The sequence below is a fragment of the Herpailurus yagouaroundi genome, unplaced genomic scaffold, assembly GCF_014898765.1.
Source record: "Herpailurus yagouaroundi ecotype Mexico unplaced genomic scaffold, PumYag 210, whole genome shotgun sequence".
Lineage (NCBI taxonomy): Eukaryota > Metazoa > Chordata > Mammalia > Carnivora > Felidae > Herpailurus > Herpailurus yagouaroundi.
Genome location: NW_024412441.1, coordinates 5,245,064 through 5,264,624, shown reverse-complemented (window position 1 = coordinate 5,264,624; position 19,561 = coordinate 5,245,064). Strand labels below are relative to the sequence as shown.

Sequence of the window (19,561 nt, the reverse complement as noted above, 5' to 3'; positions counted from 1 at the left end):
TGAATGTGTCTGTTAGAAATAGTTTTAAACAAATTACTGTGATCCTGAAAATAGTCCTTGTGGATCAAACTCTTTTTATGTTTCGTATTAGCATTGTTATTATATGTACAGTACTTGAAAATTAATGCAATTCTTTTTTGAGGAACTCACTCACTTTACAAGAAGTCAGATCCATCCCAGTCCTATTAAGATGATTTAACGTATTTAACCATATGTGTATATTTATTTTTCCTCCTCATCCTACAACTGTCTGGAGGCAGTGTTTTCATTATGTCATTCTTTGCTCAAAATCTTTTACTAGTTACGACATTACTAAATCTGAATGGCTTAACCAAGAATTCAGGGTTCATATAAACTGTCCTCCAATGATTCAGTGACTTTTCCTATCTTGTTTCCTGTAGCCCCCACAATAGCCCCCCTTTCCCTCACCCCAAACAGTGACATGATATTGTCACCATTATTCTGTATACAGGACATCCACCCAGCAAAGCCTGCCCCTTCTCTTCTCGGGATTATTTATATCCAGTTCATCCTTCATGACTTCGATTACATCCACTACCTCCAAAAAGCCCGTATGGCTTCTGTTTGCAGCAACCAATTCCTCCTCTGGACTCTACCACTGCTTTTACCATTGACTACATGGGGAATGAGGCTCTCAACTAATGTTTTGTTGACCTGAATTGTTAAGCTGAATTATTTGTGTCATCTAATTTTTTAAAAATCGGACCTTACTTTACCTCTTCAGCTAGCCTGAAAAGTCCTTGCAAGTAAGGTGGTATGTTAGGCATCTAGTACAGTTTGAATACATATAAACTGAACACATCGATACATGATTTGGAGAATAAACAACTAAAAGCTGAACAAATGAATGCATGCATGGTGCATATTTCAGGGTGTACATGAGAAAATATATTCTAAATTTACATTAACAATTTGGGGTCTAGCCAGGTAAAGGTGGAGTTCTTTAAAGCCAAGGCTCATGATATTTAAATTATCCTTTTATGCCTACAGGGTAAAAAGTAGTGGATCCAGCAAGAATGGCTAGAAACAGACTTTTTTAGTTCCATAATCACTCAGTTGAGAATTTAAGATTGTGTTTGGGAATTTAAGATCAGCATGAAGTTATGGCGACAACCTGGCCACAAAATGTCTCCTTTTCCTTCCATCCAAGGAGGGAATGTGACCTCATTCTCTGAGAAGGGATTCTCCTCCAAAGCACTCAAGGACTATCTCTCTGAAAAATTAAATGAAATGCAAAATGGGGGCAGGACAGAACCAGTCTTACTCAGAGAGCATGCATGAGTTCTGGGGTGGGGGAAGTCATTGTTGAGTTTTATAATTTTTTTTCTTTTAAATCTTTGCAAAAAGAAATCAACTCTGGTTTCAGTTTAATTTAAAAAAAAAAAAAACCTACATGACCACTTCTTCAAATTTGTTCCAGATGGATTTAGTCATAGAATGATTGATTATCCACTCAATGTGAGCTATGTGGTTAAGCTCAGAAACCTACAACAAACTGGTTTGGAGCTATGTTTCATGGTAAATGGCAGAAAGGATAATCCTTAAGCTGTCATTTTAGAGTTAGTGATGAGGAAAGAGGAATTTAGTAGGCTACTTATGTCAAGAGAATGTATTAGCAAATGGATGGCTGAATATGAGGAAATCTTATGAGCATAATACTTTTTTTCCCCTTTCTGGATTTCACAGTAAGGGGAACCACATCTGACTGGGAGCCCCCTTGAAGACTGCCCAAGCTCTCACTGACTGCTTCATGAACCAGACCCACTTCCCCAGGATGCTTCAGGCCTGAGGCCAGAGGTTGGCCTCTAACTGGTTTCCTAGTACCTAGGATATCCTAGTACCTAGGATTGTACTCTATCTAGTACCTACTCAACAGGCCCAAAGAGATTTTTATTATTGGCATCAGAGACACCTGGGAAAATCTGGAAACTAATTCTGGGGAAAGTGAACCAAAGAGAAAAGGTACTGAACTCCACACAGAGCTGTTTAATGCACTTTAAAAAGCAATTTAACAACATTTGGTTCATATTCATTTTAAGAAAAAATAAAACACTTCCTTTGGATTTTAATTACTCCTTTTAATAGCCGTATTAGCCTTTTATCTATGCTTTCCATCTGGCTAATTCACAATTTAGCTACTAGAACATTCTCTTAAGAGAGTTTGGATGTGGCTGGTGGCTTTTGACCCATGTCACCATCTGATTTTACAATTTCCTCTGTACATTGTTCCATTTTTTGGTTTCCACCTTCATTGATTTTTCTGTTTTTGCTTATGTATCTTTTCCCTTTTTTTTCCTTCAGAGTGCACTTCATTATTGTCTTCTTATTGAAAAACAAGCCACTATCCTGCCTCCTTATCAAGATACCTACTCCTTAGAATCCCAAGAAAGTCCATGTTACATTTTATGGCTTCTGAATTTTTAAATCTTACATAACCTATTTACTGTAACCTTAGGTTATATTTCCCATGTCTCCTAGTACACTTTTGAGGCAAAAGGTATAAACATGTTTAAACATGGTTAAACAGAGATTTCTATGGGAGAGATGGAGAACATTTTCCACAATTCCCTACCAAACACACAAATATCACAGATGTCTAGGACGAAAGTTAACATGAAGCAAAAAGGATGTTTATTAAATTTATTTTAGGTAACAGGCATGTAGACTTATGCTAATCTGCAAGAATAAAGGTAGTTCTTGTGTTTGCTCACAAAGTTTTTGTTTCAAGGCTATTGTTTATTTGTAGAGTAGATTAAAGGAGATTTTAATTACAAAGTTTTCAAATCAAGGGATATGGTCATAATTAGTTAGGAGTAGTTTTGGGCAGGATTGGTAGGATTTTAGAAATTACAAGTCCATGAAGGAGAGAAAGGTCCATTCATTCAAAAGGAGCTGTCAGAAGAGTGAGGTTCTTATGGATAGTACTTTGCCTATTTCTTTTTTTTTTTTTTTTTCCAACGTTTATTTATTTTTGGGACAGAGAGAGACAGAGCGTGAACGGGGGAGGGGCAGAGAGAGAGGGAGACACAGAATCGGAAACAGGCTCCAGGTTCTGAGCCATCAGCCCAGAGCCCGACGCGGGGCTCGAACTCACAGACCGCGAGATCGTGACCTGGCTGAAGTCGGACGCTTAACCAACTACGCCATCCAGGCGCCCCTTCTTTGCCTATTTCAACCACACCTATCAGACTCTATATCTGAATGAGTCATACAGTCTCTTGCACTGCTGTGGAGGTGGGTGCATTTTGCTTTTTAATTCATATTTTGCTTTTTGAAACTATTCATAATTCTAGATGTAACTCTAAAGGTTTGGCTGGAATCAATGAGGGGGTAATTTTAATTACACATTGTGGTAGGCAGCTAGTGACATGGCTCCCAATGATTCCAGACTTCTGGCATTTATGCCGTTGAAAGTGGACTGGATCTTGTGACTGGTTTCTAGTGAACAGAACATGGCAAAAGTGATGGGTTGTCACTTCCATGATTAAGTTACAAAAGCCTGTGACTTCAGTCTTAGTAGCATTCTCTCTCTTGCTGGCACTTTCTCTTGCCCCCTCACTTGCTTACTCTGATAAAGAAGGCTGCAATGTTGTAAGATGCTCTATGGAGAGGCACATGCAGCAAAGAGTTGAAGGAGGAAGATCCCATGAGGAATAGAGGCAGGAAATGAACCACTGGGGAAGGAGCTAGGGGGAGGGTCTTTCCTAGTCAAATCTAGAGATGGCTGTAGCTTAGTGAAAGACCCAAAGCCAGGGGATCCAGCTAAGCCACACCTCAATTCCTGACCCAGGAAAAATGTGAGATAGTAAGTGTTGTTGAAACCATTAAGTTTTAGGGTTATTTGTTATCTGGCAACAGATAACTAGGGCATAGATTTCCTTATGGTTTCTGTGTGATGGATAATAAAACATAAGCTGAGTAAGGACTAGTTATTTTGGTTGTAAACCTGGTTTGAGTCTGAGGCTAAAAACAATCCAAAAATGTGAAATGAACAGATTGTTCTTTGCTGAAAGGTACTTAGGAAGGCAGGAAATCTTAATTCAAAATCAAGAAGATAATACAGAGCCTTTAACATTTAGCGTTGGCACCTTTACATTTTAAAGCAGTTTATATTAATACATGCAAAAAGTATATTTACTGTGCACCAAAGTAAAAACAACTCCTTTCTATGCTAGAATTGAAATGGGAGTCCTGGGCTGTGCCATGAACCACAATAATTACCCCTGTCAGTGCCTGGTGAAAAGACTGCAGTGATCTAGCTTTTAAAGCTTCAGTGATTTGGTCCTGACTTTTAACAAACAACCAGTACAAGGTGTGAACTGTTTTGTCAATAAAGCTTCACGTCATTACAACTGTCTGGCTTTTTGTTTCTGAGTCATTAATGCTATTATAGTCACAGAAGGCACCTGCATTCTTCCCTGGGCAGATTTTAACTTGCTCCGGTATGTTTTCCTGATAAAAATACCATCTGAAAGGCAAAGAAGAACTCCTATCAATAGAACCACTTGACATACCAGGCATGTATCAATCAAGAGCCATATAGCTACCACCCTTGTAAAGCTTATAACCTAGACAAAGTGCATTCTCTTTACCTCTCTCTTACTTTCTCTCATTTTTAAAAATTATTTTCAATAAGAGCTGGAAAGGACAACTCTTTTAACTTTAACATCTGAGAAGACTGAGGCCCAGAGAGGTTAACTGGTTTAACACAGTCTGAGTCACTTGGGGGAAGACCCAGATGGGAACCTTTGTCTTTTGCTGAGTTTCATGGGATTTCTGCCACTCTTGGCTGCCAAAGACTACTTCCTGGGATCCTCCTGAGCATTCAAGCATAAAAACATTCTACTGCAGGAGAAAATTCTATTAATTAGTAAGCAAAGAAAATATCTATGTATTACAGCTGTAGCTGTTACAATGGAATTTGCATTGGAGAAACTGAGTACTAACCAGAGGAGAAAAATATCTTTCTGAAAACAAAAAACAACTCACCACATGCAAATTATCCACATTATACCACATTTTGCTAAAGGCAGCAAGTAGAGGATGAAGAATCACTAGATATATCTGCTTCCTGGTGGGAAGCACAAATTGTCAACTACTGGAAGACACGCTCTGTTATATATCAACAAAATCTGGGGACTTTGTAGAAATGTGAGATCTCGGGTCTCATCCTAGACCTACTGAATCAGTATCTTCATTTTAATAGGATTTCCAGGTAATTCATATTTCATTACAATTTGAGAAGCACTGGTCTATCACACATAGCATATAGAAGATTCTCAAAAAACATTAGACAATTGAATTCCAAATTTAAAACTCCCCTAGCCAATTTTATAAAAAAACAAAAAAACAGTAAACCTGATTCATTCAGGGCCATCTTTCCTTTTTTCCTTCATCAGTTTCTTCTTTGAGGAAAATATGCATTTATATGTATGAACATAAGTGGGAAGTTGGTAACTGTAATACTATTTTATGAGATACTTCAGTAGAACCTATTTTTGATTAGTATAGTCTACACTTGCTCATTGTCTTTAATGTTCCTATCTTGCTCTCCTTTCTCTCTCTTTCTCTCTCTACATCTCTCTTCCAGATGTAGATGTTCCATTCTACATCTCCCTTATTTTTTTTTCCCTGCCCCTCAGTCTTCTTACAGCTTCTCCTGTCATCCAGGGTAACAGGAGACTCCTGGAAGAGAAGGATATGACTCACCTGTTTGCTCTATCTTGCTTTTTCTCTCCACCAATGTGTGACTATGGTCCTGGCCTCTACCTGAACAGGTGTTCATTGCAGGTTTTGCTTTTTTCCTAGATGAGTGATTTTCATACTGATAAGTGGTGATGGTAGGTGGTGTTGGGGGAGAGTGTCATTGTTAGTTGAGTCACTTAGCAGAGGAGCCAGAGAAGTCCTATAATAGGTATCGCCATTTCATCCCAATAATATTTGGTATATACATTTAAAATCAATCAAAGAGAAAGCAATACTTCAGTCATGAATTATTGGCAACTGATTTACTCAGTTGTGAACTTTGTGGATAAGAGGTTCCCCTAACTGTAACAAAGAAAAGAAATTATTTCTTCTTGAAGGGAAAGTGGTGTTGTTTTTTCCTGCTGGGTAGTAGAATTTACATACCAGTGATGTGTCATCTGTTAGAATAATTTGTAAATGTAGCTCTCCAAATCAAGTGCAAAGATGTGGTCTGAACTTGAATCTACACGGATTCTTCTTTTTCTAACCTGAGATCTACACTGAGTAACAGGCAGGCCCTTTGCTAGCAGGTAGTTTTACCCACTTAACAGGACCTTTATTTGATTTTTTAAGCTTGAGAAAATTCAAAACACTACTCATACTTAATCAAATAATTCATGTACTCTTCCTTTTAGAGGTCTTCCTTATTTTCTTGTGTCTCTATAAACTGTTCCCTATTTAATATTAGACCAGAAAGTGTGTTTTTTCAAAGAAAAATACAGGTAAAAGCACTTTGTAATAGATTCACACTTTTGGTAATGTGTAGTTCTGCCTACTCCTGATATAACCAGAGTTTCCAATAATTCTTTAAAACGTTCTATTAGAACCCTAATATTGTTTGTGGCCAGGTTTTTACAATGACAACTAAATAGGTCAAGATCTTCTAATAGAGCGATATTCTGATGGTCTATTTGAGGTATTAACCATCTGTGACAGCTTGGTTTATTGGAAACTATGGCTCTGGTATGGTTACACAATCTATTTTTCTGCTTAAATTGAAAAATCAATGAGAAGATTTTTTAGTTTACTTAGAGTTGAACTCTAATTTACAATGGTTTTGTTATTTAACTTTTTTTATTGAATGAGGTAGTCGCCAAATAATCTTTCCTGCTATTTCAGAACTGTCATTAGCTGTGAAAATCGCACGATGATTAAGTTTCCTTCTTTCATTTAGCTTCTTTTTTTTATCATTAACTATTTATTTATTTTTTTTTTCAATCACTAAAGAAGGGAGGTCATGCAATTGAAGTTCAGAACAAAGCCCTGCATCTTTACCAGCTAGTGTGGGAGGATTCCCCCCCCCCCACCTCCCTGGATTAGGGTTCTTCTGATATGCCAGGTCATGAACTATTTTTACAAAAAGGGCCCACAGCTTTTACTGGGAAGTTTACTTAATCATGAATTACTGGAATTTTCTGGTTTGCTTGTTGAGTGGAGTTTTATTCCAGGCTACCTCCTGACCATATAATTTGCCAAAGTCTGAAGAATAAAAGGGCTTGGGGATTCAGTGTCAGGTCCAGATAAGTGATTTTTTAATCCATTCTATGATGGTCTACATAAAAAGTTTATTTTGTTAAAAATTCAGTTGCCCATCATAGAAGGCGGGTCAGGATGGAATCCCAGTAAATCTGTGAGAAAGATTAGTAAAGAAATGTGCAGGATGACCAGGACGCTTCAGAAGTGTAAGAGAGCAGGGCCTTTGAGGCTAACTGTAGTGCTTTCACTTCTATTTTGTTGACCCTGACTCTACTCCATCTAACGTAATTACTTGTTGATTAAATAATTCAGTAGCTGTCCAAGGTGCCCTGTTTTCCTGTGGTAGGTAAACACATGAACTTAGAAAGCAGTTTCCAGGTTTGATTTTATAGAAATAATGAGCGAGTAAATGAATCATTTTAGAAGCTTTATCAGCTTTGATCAGCTTAATTTTGATATGAAATTTCCTACCAAAATGATGGTACATCATATATGGCTGTGCATATGCCCATAAATGGCTGTGAACTTGGTGTGTGTGTGCATATACATGTGTGAGCTGGAATAAATGCAATCTAGGCAAGAAAGGGGGCACTGGGCCTGCATAGGCAGATTCCTAGGGTGTCTTTTAACAATGTCTTCTAGAATGTCCTTCTTTTTAAAGATGAGGTGTCTTCTGATATCACAAACTGCTCAGTAAAGAACATGGCTAAGTAGAGAAAACCGTCTTACACAAAAATCTCTCTTCAGCATTCAAATTATGAAAAAGCAGTGACTAGAAAAAAATTCATTGGTGGATTTAGTAAAGTTAAATGATGCCAGATACCTAAATTGCTCCTATATTTTAGGAGAATAACTAGAGTTGAACTAATTCTCTAAGAAGACTCTTCAACAATAGTTTGAAGGTTCAACAGCAGACTCTGAGAAACAGACATACTGCTCTTCATAATTTTGGTAAATTAAAAATACTGAGATATTTAAGTTTTTTACTAAATAGTAAAAAATTCAGCCACAATTTAAAGGCATACTCATTTGTGAATATATATATGACAAGAGAGCTTTGCTGCAAAATATTTCACAAGTGAAATTAATCAGCACTGAACAAAAAATCTTTGAATCCAGATTGTGATAGACCTGGTCTGCAGTGAGGACACAGAATACAGCCCCTTGAGATGTTTCTCATTCTCGATCATGTTCTACACCTCTACTCAAGGGAGTAGGATTAGATTCCTTGCAGCACACCTAGCTGTTTAGGGTGCAAGGCTTATTTCATTATCATGTATCCCATCATGATTCTTGTTTTACTTGGAAATATATAGAAGCCATACACTCTGATTTTATGCATGTCTCTGGTTCACACTCTTATTTCATCTACAGTTCAAGTATAAGCTAGTCATAAGTTCCCAAGAGGCTCTCCATAAACTGGGTTCTTTCTTCCTGGGTCCTTGGGATCCATGGCTTTTCTTCTCACCTCTTAAGCAAATCAGCTCTTCCTAACTTGGGGCCAGCTCAGAACTACACGTCTTTAAGTCACCTATACCCAACTAAGTGACTTTCCTGGATTCTACCCTTCAGCACTTGAACAAAATTGACTTAAAAAAAGATAATTTCTGGGGCGCCTGGGTGGCTCAGTCGTTTAAGCATCTGACTTCAGCTCAGGTCATGATCTTGCGGTTAGTGGGTTCAAGCTCTACATCAGGCTCTGTGCTGACAACTCAGAGCCTGGAGCCTGCTTCAGATTCTGTGTCTCCCTCTCTCTCTGCTCCTCTCTACACTCATGCTCTCTCTCTCTCTCTTTCTCTCTCAAAAAAAAAAAAAAAAAAAACAAACATTGAAAAACAAAAAAAGGATTTCTGGCTGGCAGTTGAGGAAAACAACCAAGATGGATTTCTCTGATCCTTTTTTCTTACCCTTGTTTTAGAGAGCTTTATCAAGTGCCTTGAGTTTGTTCACAGTATCAGAGAGTTTACCTATTTTCTAGCCTTATGATTATATCACTTCAAATATTACAAATAATATTTCCCCCAAACAACTGTATTTTCACTATTCACCATTAGATTTCTGAGGAATTATACATATGATACAAAGATGCATTCACTAGTTAAATGACTTGCCAGAAAGCAAAAAACAATTTTTTTTTTTTGGTATATCCAATTACTAGTCTTGCTCTAGGAATAATAGAAACCTGTTTATTCACCAATGTTTATTGAAAACCTGACAATCCAGGATATAAAGAATAGACTTTATAGCTCCTTTCAAGTGGCTTAAGCTTAAAATGGGAACAAGATATCTAAGCCCTCCATTACTAATGAGAAATTTGATAAAATACATAGTTGGGAAATATACCTCATATACATATGGTACTTAATAGTTCATTTACAAGGATGGTTTTAGAACTCAGAGTAAACCATAAGCCTGAGCTCCCTGATGGTTAGAAACCATTAATTTATTCAATTAAACACACACACACACACACACACACACACACACACACACAAAGCATTTGCTTAGTGTCTATTCAAAATAAGTAAAACAGGACATAGTTCGGGATGATATTTAGGCAGAGCTGGAGGAACCTACTAGTATTTTGTTGGGGAGAGATGGAAGCAGTCACAGATGTTTGCTGTGCTGTGGCTCAGTATCATGAGTATTTTCTGATTGGGTTTTCCTCCCCTCCACCTCCCACCCCTTTTCTCATTAACGTTCCCATCTGCAGCACTGTGTTTCTGGAGGACTCCCCTGGGAAACCATTCTAAGGTAGAAGGAACATGGACACAATGCTGATTCTTACCAGTTCTGCTTGACTACATGATGGTTACTTCCTCTACTGTTTGGATTTTAATTTCCACTTTATACCTCTCAACTTCCCCTCATCATTCCTTTCTAAATGGTCCATTTGAGGGAGGAACCAGACTTTTGTTCTTGACCAAATTTCTAGGGACATGTTTTCTTTTTATGTCCATATATGGACTTTAGTAACTTGGAAGGATGCCTAAAGCACACACTAGTTTTACTTCTGCTTGTGGCAGTTTGTTATGCACTTCTTGTGATGTCCCATGTGTTACTTGGCTGGGCTGTTGTTGGTTTCTTTTATTGCTTTTTTATTTTAATTTCTTGAAAAAAATTTTTAATGTTTATTTATTTTTGAGAGAGACACAGAGTGCAAGCAGGGGAAAGACAGAGAGAGAGGGAGACACTGGATCAGAAGCAGGCTCCAGGCTCTAAGTTGTCAGCACAGAGCTGGACGCAGGGGTTGAACTCACAAACCATGAGATCATGACCTACATTGAAGTCGGACGCTTAACTGACTGAACCACCCAGGTGCCCCTCTTTTGTTACTTTTTGGTAACTGAGGGGTTGATGATGCCAAGTTCCCCAAGGACAATTACCACTCATTCCATCCACTCCGATTCTATCAAAGTGCCTCGCAACAGAAAGTGGTTCTCAAACTTGATTGAATTTACTGAACATGAACTGAATGGGTTTATGTTCTGTTTGATCAGTTTCACTTGTGGTATTGCCTGGTTACCCTTGACCAGTACAGGTGCACAATTATTTGAAAAGTAGTGCAAGTTTTAGAAATTGATTTTGCCCAAATCTCAAGTTTTTTAGTCTATTTAGTACACATTTACATAACATTGATTCACTGTCTCTCCCTCCTTTGAATCTGTGGTCATATGAAATTGACAGCAATAAGCTATCCATGCTGCTGCCAGTATCTTGCTACTCAGCCTTCTTTTCATGTCATTTCTTCACTTCATCTTTATTAAATGTTTACAAATCATTTAGGTTCAAGCTACAAGACCGAAATTGTGGCTAAATGCTTGCAATGACAGCTGTAGTTTTCTGCCAGTATTTGAATGCAGTTTTCTTGATCAGTTTTGTTTTTGAGTGTGCAATTTGCAGTTACCTCCTGGAAAAAGAAGCATGCTAATGGATTTCAGATGTGGCATGAATTACTTATTTGTACATTCGTGCAAAATCAAACACATTTGGGACAAATTTTGTTTACTCGTTGGTTTCAAAGAATAGAATTGTGCCAGTAATTCAGCAAGTGCAAAGGCAATCCTTACAAATGGGGCAACTTGTTGATTTCAGAGAATACAGTTTGAGACTTTCTGCTGGAGAAAGAAAGAATGAGCCAGTACCAGTGCACATTCCTGAAGTTACCGAAGCTTGCAATTCTACTCTAATCTGCTTCTTTTTGCTGCTATGGGGAGAGGGAAATTCATTCCACAGATTAAGTGTTAACTAGTTTTAACAAGAATCTCATCTTTGATGAGAAGTAAATCTTTGATCAAGTTTGAATTGAACAGAGACACTATGTGAATATTCTTCTATTATCTGGTGATAGACACAGAATCTACATAGAATGAGATGTCAGCTGGGCCTCTGTTATTGGAAGGATCTCCTATCACTTTGGTGAAATGAAAGATGCTTTTAAAGCCAAAGTCAGAGTCCACCTCCTCTTTTGTGACTCTGCATGAACTGAACTTCCAAAGAGCATTACCTCATCTTGCCAGTTTGTGTCATGAGCATAAGGGTTATGCCTACAGGAGGTATGAGTATCTCTTAGCACCAATTATTACCACAGCCAAAGCAGAACTTAGAGCTTCTGCTGACAATTTAAGGTCCTACTGGTCCTATTGACAATTTAAGGACCATTAGAGTATTTCACATTTGCAGGTTTTATAGAGAGATGCAAGGTCTCTTCTTTTCTTTAGATGCCTCCTTTCCCTTTCTCATGCCCTACTAATGAGACTCATGACCTCTCATGTTTAGGAATTAGAGTACTGGTGATGACAGTAATAAAGGTAAGAGAAGTAAAAGAGAAATATTATAATATCCTAGAAATAGAATATATATTTTTGATGGTTTCTCTTTTCTACTGCACATTTTCCATGTGAAGTATTATGACCCTGCCCTCTGATTTTTAGAGCTGAATGCAATTTCCTGATGTTAAGATTAAGTTAGGGTATTGGTTCTCAAACTTGAACACACATCAAAATCATGAGATTGTTAAAACACAGGTTGCCGAGCCCCATCCCCAGATCCAGTAGGTCTGACGGGGCCCAGGAACGAGCATTTCTAATAAATTATTGGATGATGCTTAATGCTTCTGGTCTAGGGACCACACTGTGGAAATCGTAGAGTTGGGTAGTTACATAGCATAGTCTTTTGCTGCAGAAGTGTGATCATACTGACTTCTTTCATCCCTTTACCTAATAGCTGCCATACAATTTTTATGAACCAATTTTAAGGACACTTTTTGAGTGTGCATGAATCAGATACATATATACACTGTTCACAAATGTATATTAGAAATAAGTCCAATTTCTAATATGCATTTATTAGGGGAGGGGCAGAGACAGAGAGGGAGGGAGAGAATCCCAAGCAGGCTCCGTGCTGTCATCACAGAGCTCCACATGGGGCTTGATCCCATGAACTGTGAGATCATGACCTGAGCCGAGATCAAGAGTCAGATGCTTAACCAACTGAGCCACCAAGGTGCCCCTAGAAATAGTCTTAAGTTAACTGAACAGTCAGTGGTTATGGTATTTGGAGAAGTAAAATTATGAAACTGTACTAGATTTTTCAGGAGAAAATCAATTACTTCCATCCACACAGCATCAGCTTATTTAAAATGTAATTAAGGTATCACCATAAAATCAACTCCTATCCATTTATATGGCTTTAGAGAATTTTTATTTTTTTAATTTTTTTTATTTTTTTAAATGTTTTTATTTTTACTTTTGAGACAGAGAGAGACAGAGCATGAGCAGGGGAGGGGCAGAGAGAGGGAGACACAGAATCTGAAGCAGGCTCCAGGCTCTGAGCTGTCAGCACAGAGTCCGACGTGGGGCTTGAACTCACGGAGTGTGAGATCATGACCTGAGCTGTCGGACACTTAACCGACTGAGCCACCCAGGTGGCCTGGCTTTAGAGAATTTTTAGATACTCAAAGGCAATTAACAACTAAAAGCAATGAAAAGCAGTAAGCAGACTAAATACCCATTTTATTTTCTGCTTGAAGTATTTGTTTCTGTTAATATCATAATTTACTCTATTATAGTCTTCCTTTAGCAAAATATCTATTTTCTGTGATCAAAGTCCTTCACTGGGCTGTATAATTATACATAACAAAAATTAGACATTTCCTCACAAAACTAACCAAAGCAATGAGAAACCCTAATGACATTAGTGAGGATCAAAGAAAAAAAAAAAAAAAGGTAGTGTTTGAAAGCTCTTTGGTAATGACAATGTCAGGTATGCTAAGACAGTTGATTACACTATAATTTCTAAATCCACCTTTGGATATGCGGTCCTTTAAATTTCAAATGAAAGAAGTCAAGGAAAGATGTTCCCAGCATCTGAGAATCTGTACATGTTAGCTCAAGTTTCTCTTTTTTTTTAAGTAGATGTATAGATAGTAACTTCTTTCCTTTTCAAAATAGTATTTTAGTTATCCTTATGTTTATGAAGAAATGTGCAAAAGATAATAGGTGATCCCCAAGAGCGTAGAGCTTCTTAAACCCTGAGCATATTGTTTTCTGTTCTTAAAGGCTTTTAAAAAATACAGTTTTTTCTTTTTAGTGTTTTAGTTGCTCCTGCATCACAGACAATAGTGATAAAAATCAAATTGAATCATTTAAAATAGAGCTAAAAATAGAAAAAATATTTTGACAAACAAAACTTTATAGTTGAAGCATGGTATTTAATTTGGCTGTGTGGTACGTTTTTCCCCAGTAGAAATGTGGAAAGATGAGCCACCAAGGTATAACATGTATCTAAGTATGTAGGTGCTAATGACTAGGTATTCCACACATGCAAAGTCTAGAACAATGTGGAAAACAGCTCACTGACAAACTGGCAAGTGGGAGCCTGTCAACTGTAAAGAAAGACTGTGTCCAGGTACTTAAAAATCAGTGAAGTTTGGTTTTTAAAAGTTCAAAACAAATTGAAAAAACAATTTCACTGGACAAACATGCCTTAACCTGAAAAAATGGCTTTAACATTAGGATTTCCTTACTCTTGGCAGTGAGGTGCAAGAGATTTGGTTGTTGAGGATGTGCTAGGGTGATCAACCATCCCATTTGCTCAGGACTGAGGCATTTGCTGGGTTGTGGGGCTTTCAGTAGTCAAACCAAGATAGTCTTGGGTAAACAGGGACATTTGGAAACCCTAGGTTGTATTTTCACCTCTCAGTTATACCTTATGTAATACAAGCTAGGTGCTGCATCCTGGATTTGGCTCCATAATCAGCTTTATTAAGCCCTTGTATCAAGTTCATTTTTTGATGTTTCAGTTTCTTTAGCAAGTTAGTAATGATACCTGTAAATCCTGACTGATTTTAGTAATGGCATAATTACCAGCTAAACAAAATGCCCTATGTTTAATTTTTTGAAAGTTCAATTGAGTAAACAAATTCCTTCAAATTGGGCAATCGATGCTTTCTCTTACTTGCCAGTTCCCAAAAGACTTTTTTTTTCCTAGAAGAATGAGGCTTTTAGAAAGTTGTATATGATTTAAAAAAAATCTGGGGCTCCTGAGTGGCTCAGTAGGTTGAGCGTCTGACTTTGGCTCAGGTCATGATCTCATGGTTTGTGGGTTCGAGTCCTACATCAGGTTCTGTGCTGACAGCTCAGAGCCTGGAGCCTGCTTCAGATTCTGTCTCCCTCTCTCTCTGCCCCTCCCGTGCTCATGCTCTGTTTCTCAAAAATAAATAAATGTTAAAAAAAAATTTAAAAATCCTTTCTTAACTCAAACTAGTGATTTCCAAAGCCATTGCCTTTGAGGAAGATTACACAGAGACTATGCAATGAAGTTGTAGAAACAAAGTGACACATTGATGGGTTATAATATATTTCCCGCTCATTTAACTTCCTTTTGGAATAGATGAATATCTGTTGTCTTATAGGTAGGTGACAGCTCATAGAGAAATAATTTCTAAAACTTTATTTATATATGACTCCAAGTATGTGGCAATAAAATGATATTCATGTAGTTTTATGGCTGCCAAAGATGGTGCTGCTCATTTGAAATTCTCAGGGCAAACTGCTCTTTCAGCATCACCCATGGTTAGCAAAACTTGTTTGAAAAAACTTGCTCAGTGTGAATTGATATTTGCATGTTATGTTACTCTTTTAACCCCTTTGCTTTTGCACTAAATTGAAAAGTTCTGGACAAATACGTGAAAAGGAGTAAAAAAAAAATAACAAATCATGTTTTCACTGAATGTTAAAACATAGACAGTTGTTTAAAGGTATAGGGGTGCCTGGGTGGCTCAGTCAGTTAAGCATCGGACTTCAACTCAGGTCATGATCTCACAGTTCGTGGATTAAAGCCCCACATCGGGCTCTGTGCTGACAGCTCAGAGCCTGGAGCCTGCTTCAGATTCTGTATCTCCTTCTCTCTCTGCCCCTCCCCCACTCATGCTCTATCTCACTCTCTCTCTTGTAATGTTTAATAAAACATTAAAAATATAAAAATAAAAATATATTTATAAAGCAGAACACACTTAAAAATACCTACTGGAATTTAAATTATTGGGTGCCATCTGTGGCTAGTAATAGTATGTTCAAAGGTACAGTTGAATTTAACACCAAAGCACAGTACACATTTCAGCCATTAAATAAAAAATGTCCTTAGCTTTAGGTTATGTAATGATAAACTGTACCTGTTGAAAAATATATGTGGAAAAAAGAAATAATTTTAATACAAATATGACTCATCTGCAGGCATTCATTTATTCCGATCCAGCAACCATGGTACATGTGTTTGGATTACTGGGCATAGTACGAAATATTTAAAAGGGAGTGGAGGTCTTTATTAAAACAGAAGGCTCTTCAAACTCCACAATGATGTCAGAAATATAGGTCCTTGGAGCACATTATTGTTTTAAGCGGAGGTCCCCGTACTTTCACATTGGTTATAAAACATTATTTTGTGCTGCTGGCCTGGACTGGGAATGTCATACATCTGCAGGCAATTAGAAGAAGCTGGACTGCATGTTTGATTAGCTCAATAATAAACGGGCACAAGTGTGACTCGACTTATGTTAGTCAGATTCCCCAGACAGATTATCCTGTTGTTATCATATGAAATAACCCCCTTTTATCAACAATTAAGTAAATCCACATTTATGGGCACTTTGCAAAATTGTGAGGTGGGAAGAAATCCAACTTAAGCCTTAAGTCATCCAAAAAACTTTTAACCCTGCTTTCAATGATACAGACCCCAATCCCAAGTTTTAGAAATTGGTTGAATTATGCAGAACAGTTGGGCTGGGAATACTCTGTGTGCACACAGTAAGTGTATGTTTTTAGCATCTATTATAAGCACGGCATTTAATCGTTTTAGCTTATATGTAAAGAAAAAAATTCTCATAGAAGTAAGAATTACAAATGTTGTAATATGTGAAAAATAACTTTGTAAGGTAGTCTAAATCTTTTTCAGAAAAAGTAAATAGGATTTAATTTTTATTATTCACACTTTATTATACAGCTTCTACTGTAACCAGTACATATTATAAGTCTTGAATATGCTTTATCCTAGAACTTCTTCACTTGGTTCTAGGCTTTGTTCTTGAAGTCAACCATAATCATCAATGATAGACTATAAGCTACTTTGGGAAATGACCTATTCATTTATGTTTTTTTTTCTCCTAAGTACCATTTAAAATATACATCTGAAGCATGAAAAATAATTCAGTCATAAAAGTCAATGCTTAAAAAATTTCAGCATAACTTTTAAGTTTCAGGAAAAATTCCACCAACCCTTCCAGTTCAACTATATATTTAAATAACACAATTAAAAAGTTGGTGTCTTCAATAAGCTCAAGATACCTTTCACCAATATTCACTCAAATACGTATACATAAAGTAACCTCGTGAGGGTATCTCCTTGACATAATCCTTAAATTAAATATCAGAATATCAAGCAGATGCTGAAGCATTCATCATCAATATTGGAATTCTGACTCATGACAGTAACACGAAACAGATGCTAATATGACGCGCCCTCTGAAAAGTGACACCATCACAGCACGGGTTAGCTCTTGATGTGGGGTACTTAAAAATTTGAACACAAAATATAAAACAATAAAAGTCAGAGTGTGATAGGTGTCCTTACTTCATTTATAAGCCATTTGAAATCTATCTCCTACAGAAGATAAAACTCAACACTAATGAAGAAAAGGCAGCACCTCAGGGAACCAGAAGATGCTTCTTTCACTTAATGTAGCATGTAGGTGATCCCAAATGAGCCCCTCAGTGCTGAGGGAGGAAGGTGCTCTCTACCTCACTCATGAGCAGGTAGAAGGTAAGAACTCCTGGGCCCTTTCCATTGGCCAGTGTGTACCAGGCACTTGTGGTGTAATATGGGGTCTACTGTCTCAGCCCCTGGCAGTGAAAAAGGAGTCTGGGGCTCCTATGGCCCATCTCAGTAACAGTCTCCACACCAGGCAGATCTGAAAGGGTTTGCTAAGAAGGAAAAGGGGAACAAAATCTCTTAGCACAGTCCAGTTAGCTAATATCCTACACATCTTCAAAGCCCAAGATTCTTATCATTTTGCTAGCATGAGTCTACTGCTGTTTCTAGAATAATGCACAGTGATGTGTACTCTTTGTGAAAATAAACAGAAAAACCCAAGTAGATGGTACTATGGTGCAAGTGATATAAGTGAAATGTACTCCCATGACAACTTAAAAAGACATAAATGTTAGTGGGGGAGATTCCCTCAAAGGTAACAAGAAACAGAAGTCCCATCTCTTTATCCCTCAGTGAGGAAAATAAGTTAGTGGCAAGTGAAATGAAATCTTGAGAACCCAAAGGACATTTATGGAGTAGCTTGACAGGCACAATTTCAAATTCCGAATGAATAACCTGACTGCTCCTGCTGACAGCTATGACTCTGCCCCCACTGCTGGGGTTTTCAGGCTAGCTCTGCTCTCACCACCTGTGTGACCTCTGGTTCTCAAACTTGGCTACACACTGGAACCACGTGGGGAGCTTTAAAAAATACTGATGCCTGGAACCCACCCCCAGAGACTGTTATTTAATTGAGCTGGGGTGTGGCTTGGATATAGAGAAGTTCTAAAAGCTCCCCCAGAGACTCTAAATATGTGTAGCTAAGGTTTAGAAGCCCTGATGACCTCTCTGAGCCACAGTTTCCTCCTTTGTAAAATGATGACCATATAGGCAGCAACCACCTTTTAGGATTATTACAATGATTAATTGTTATTATTAACGATGACTAATTATTCATAATGATTCATTATTGCAATGATTATTGGCATGTGGGAAGCTCTCAGCAAATGTGAGCTGTTATCGTGTTCACCACAAGGTGCACCTGGACAAGAACTTTCTCCTTAGCATAATCAGTCATGCTTACCTTGACACACGTTATGCTCACTCTGCTCATAGCCCGTTGCGCACTGGATCCGGTGAGAAGGGTTGGCTGGGATGCGCTGAGGGTCAGCTGGGTTCCGTCGGATGACAAAGTTATTTCGGCCAGTCTGTACTTCAGGGCCTGCAACAGCAGCAGCACTGGCGATGAAGCCACCCCCAGGCATCACTGCACTGGCTGCCATGCCACTGGCTGCCATGCCCCCAGCGCCTGTACCTGATGTGGCGGCAGCATTTGCAGCGGCACCCACACTTTCCGCTGCCGCCGGTGTTTCTTGCTGAGGCTGTTCATTATTGACAATAATCTGGGCTGTTTTAGGAAGGCAGAGGTATCCTCCGTAGTGGTTGACACATTTCATTCCACCTTTGCAAGCGTCTGGGACAATGTCACATTCATCAATATCTGTGGTCAGCAATAAAAGAAATCAGGAATCTTCTCAGAGGGAAATCTGAACATGTAAATATATACTCATGCCTTTTTGGTAGAATATAAACAGGACAGGAAGAGTGACATGAGATGGAGACAGAAAGCTATGTTCAGATGGGAAGTCTTTGAAGTTGGCTCACCTTTGCACTGCTGTCTTACAGGATCCCACTCATATCCATCTGTGCATTGCTGTGAAGAAACATCAAAGATGGGGCCAGGAGATAGTTAATTTGTGTATCCAACTTCCTAAGAAGTCACTCTAAAAGCTTCATTCTTATGGCAACAATCCTTGCTCTAGAGTCTTAGATACATGATGTGATGGGTAGTTTAACATTCTCTAGATTTTCTTTCTTTCTTTTTCTTTCTTTCTTTCTTTCTTTCTTTCTTTCTTTCTTTCTTTCCTTTCTTTCTTTCTTTTTTTCTTTTCTTTCTTTCTTTCTTTCTTTCTTTCTTTCTTTCTTTCTTTCTTTCTTTCTTTCTTTCTTTCTT

The 19,561-nt window shown here is 38.0% G+C and overlaps 1 protein-coding gene across 2 annotated transcripts in view; it reads right to left on the bottom strand.

Annotated features, from left to right (window-relative positions):
* EFEMP1 (EGF containing fibulin extracellular matrix protein 1) overlaps positions 1-19,561 on the bottom strand; it is a 59,335-nt gene that overhangs the window by 34,306 nt on the left and 5,468 nt on the right. For both annotated transcript variants that reach the window (XM_040453679.1, XM_040453680.1), the window contains 2 exons: positions 19,213-19,261; positions 18,632-19,048 (listed from right to left, as the gene is read on the bottom strand). In XM_040453679.1, the coding sequence (XP_040309613.1) occupies positions 18,632-19,048; positions 19,213-19,261 (466 nt within the window). The remainder of the gene's footprint in view (positions 1-18,631; positions 19,049-19,212; positions 19,262-19,561) is intronic.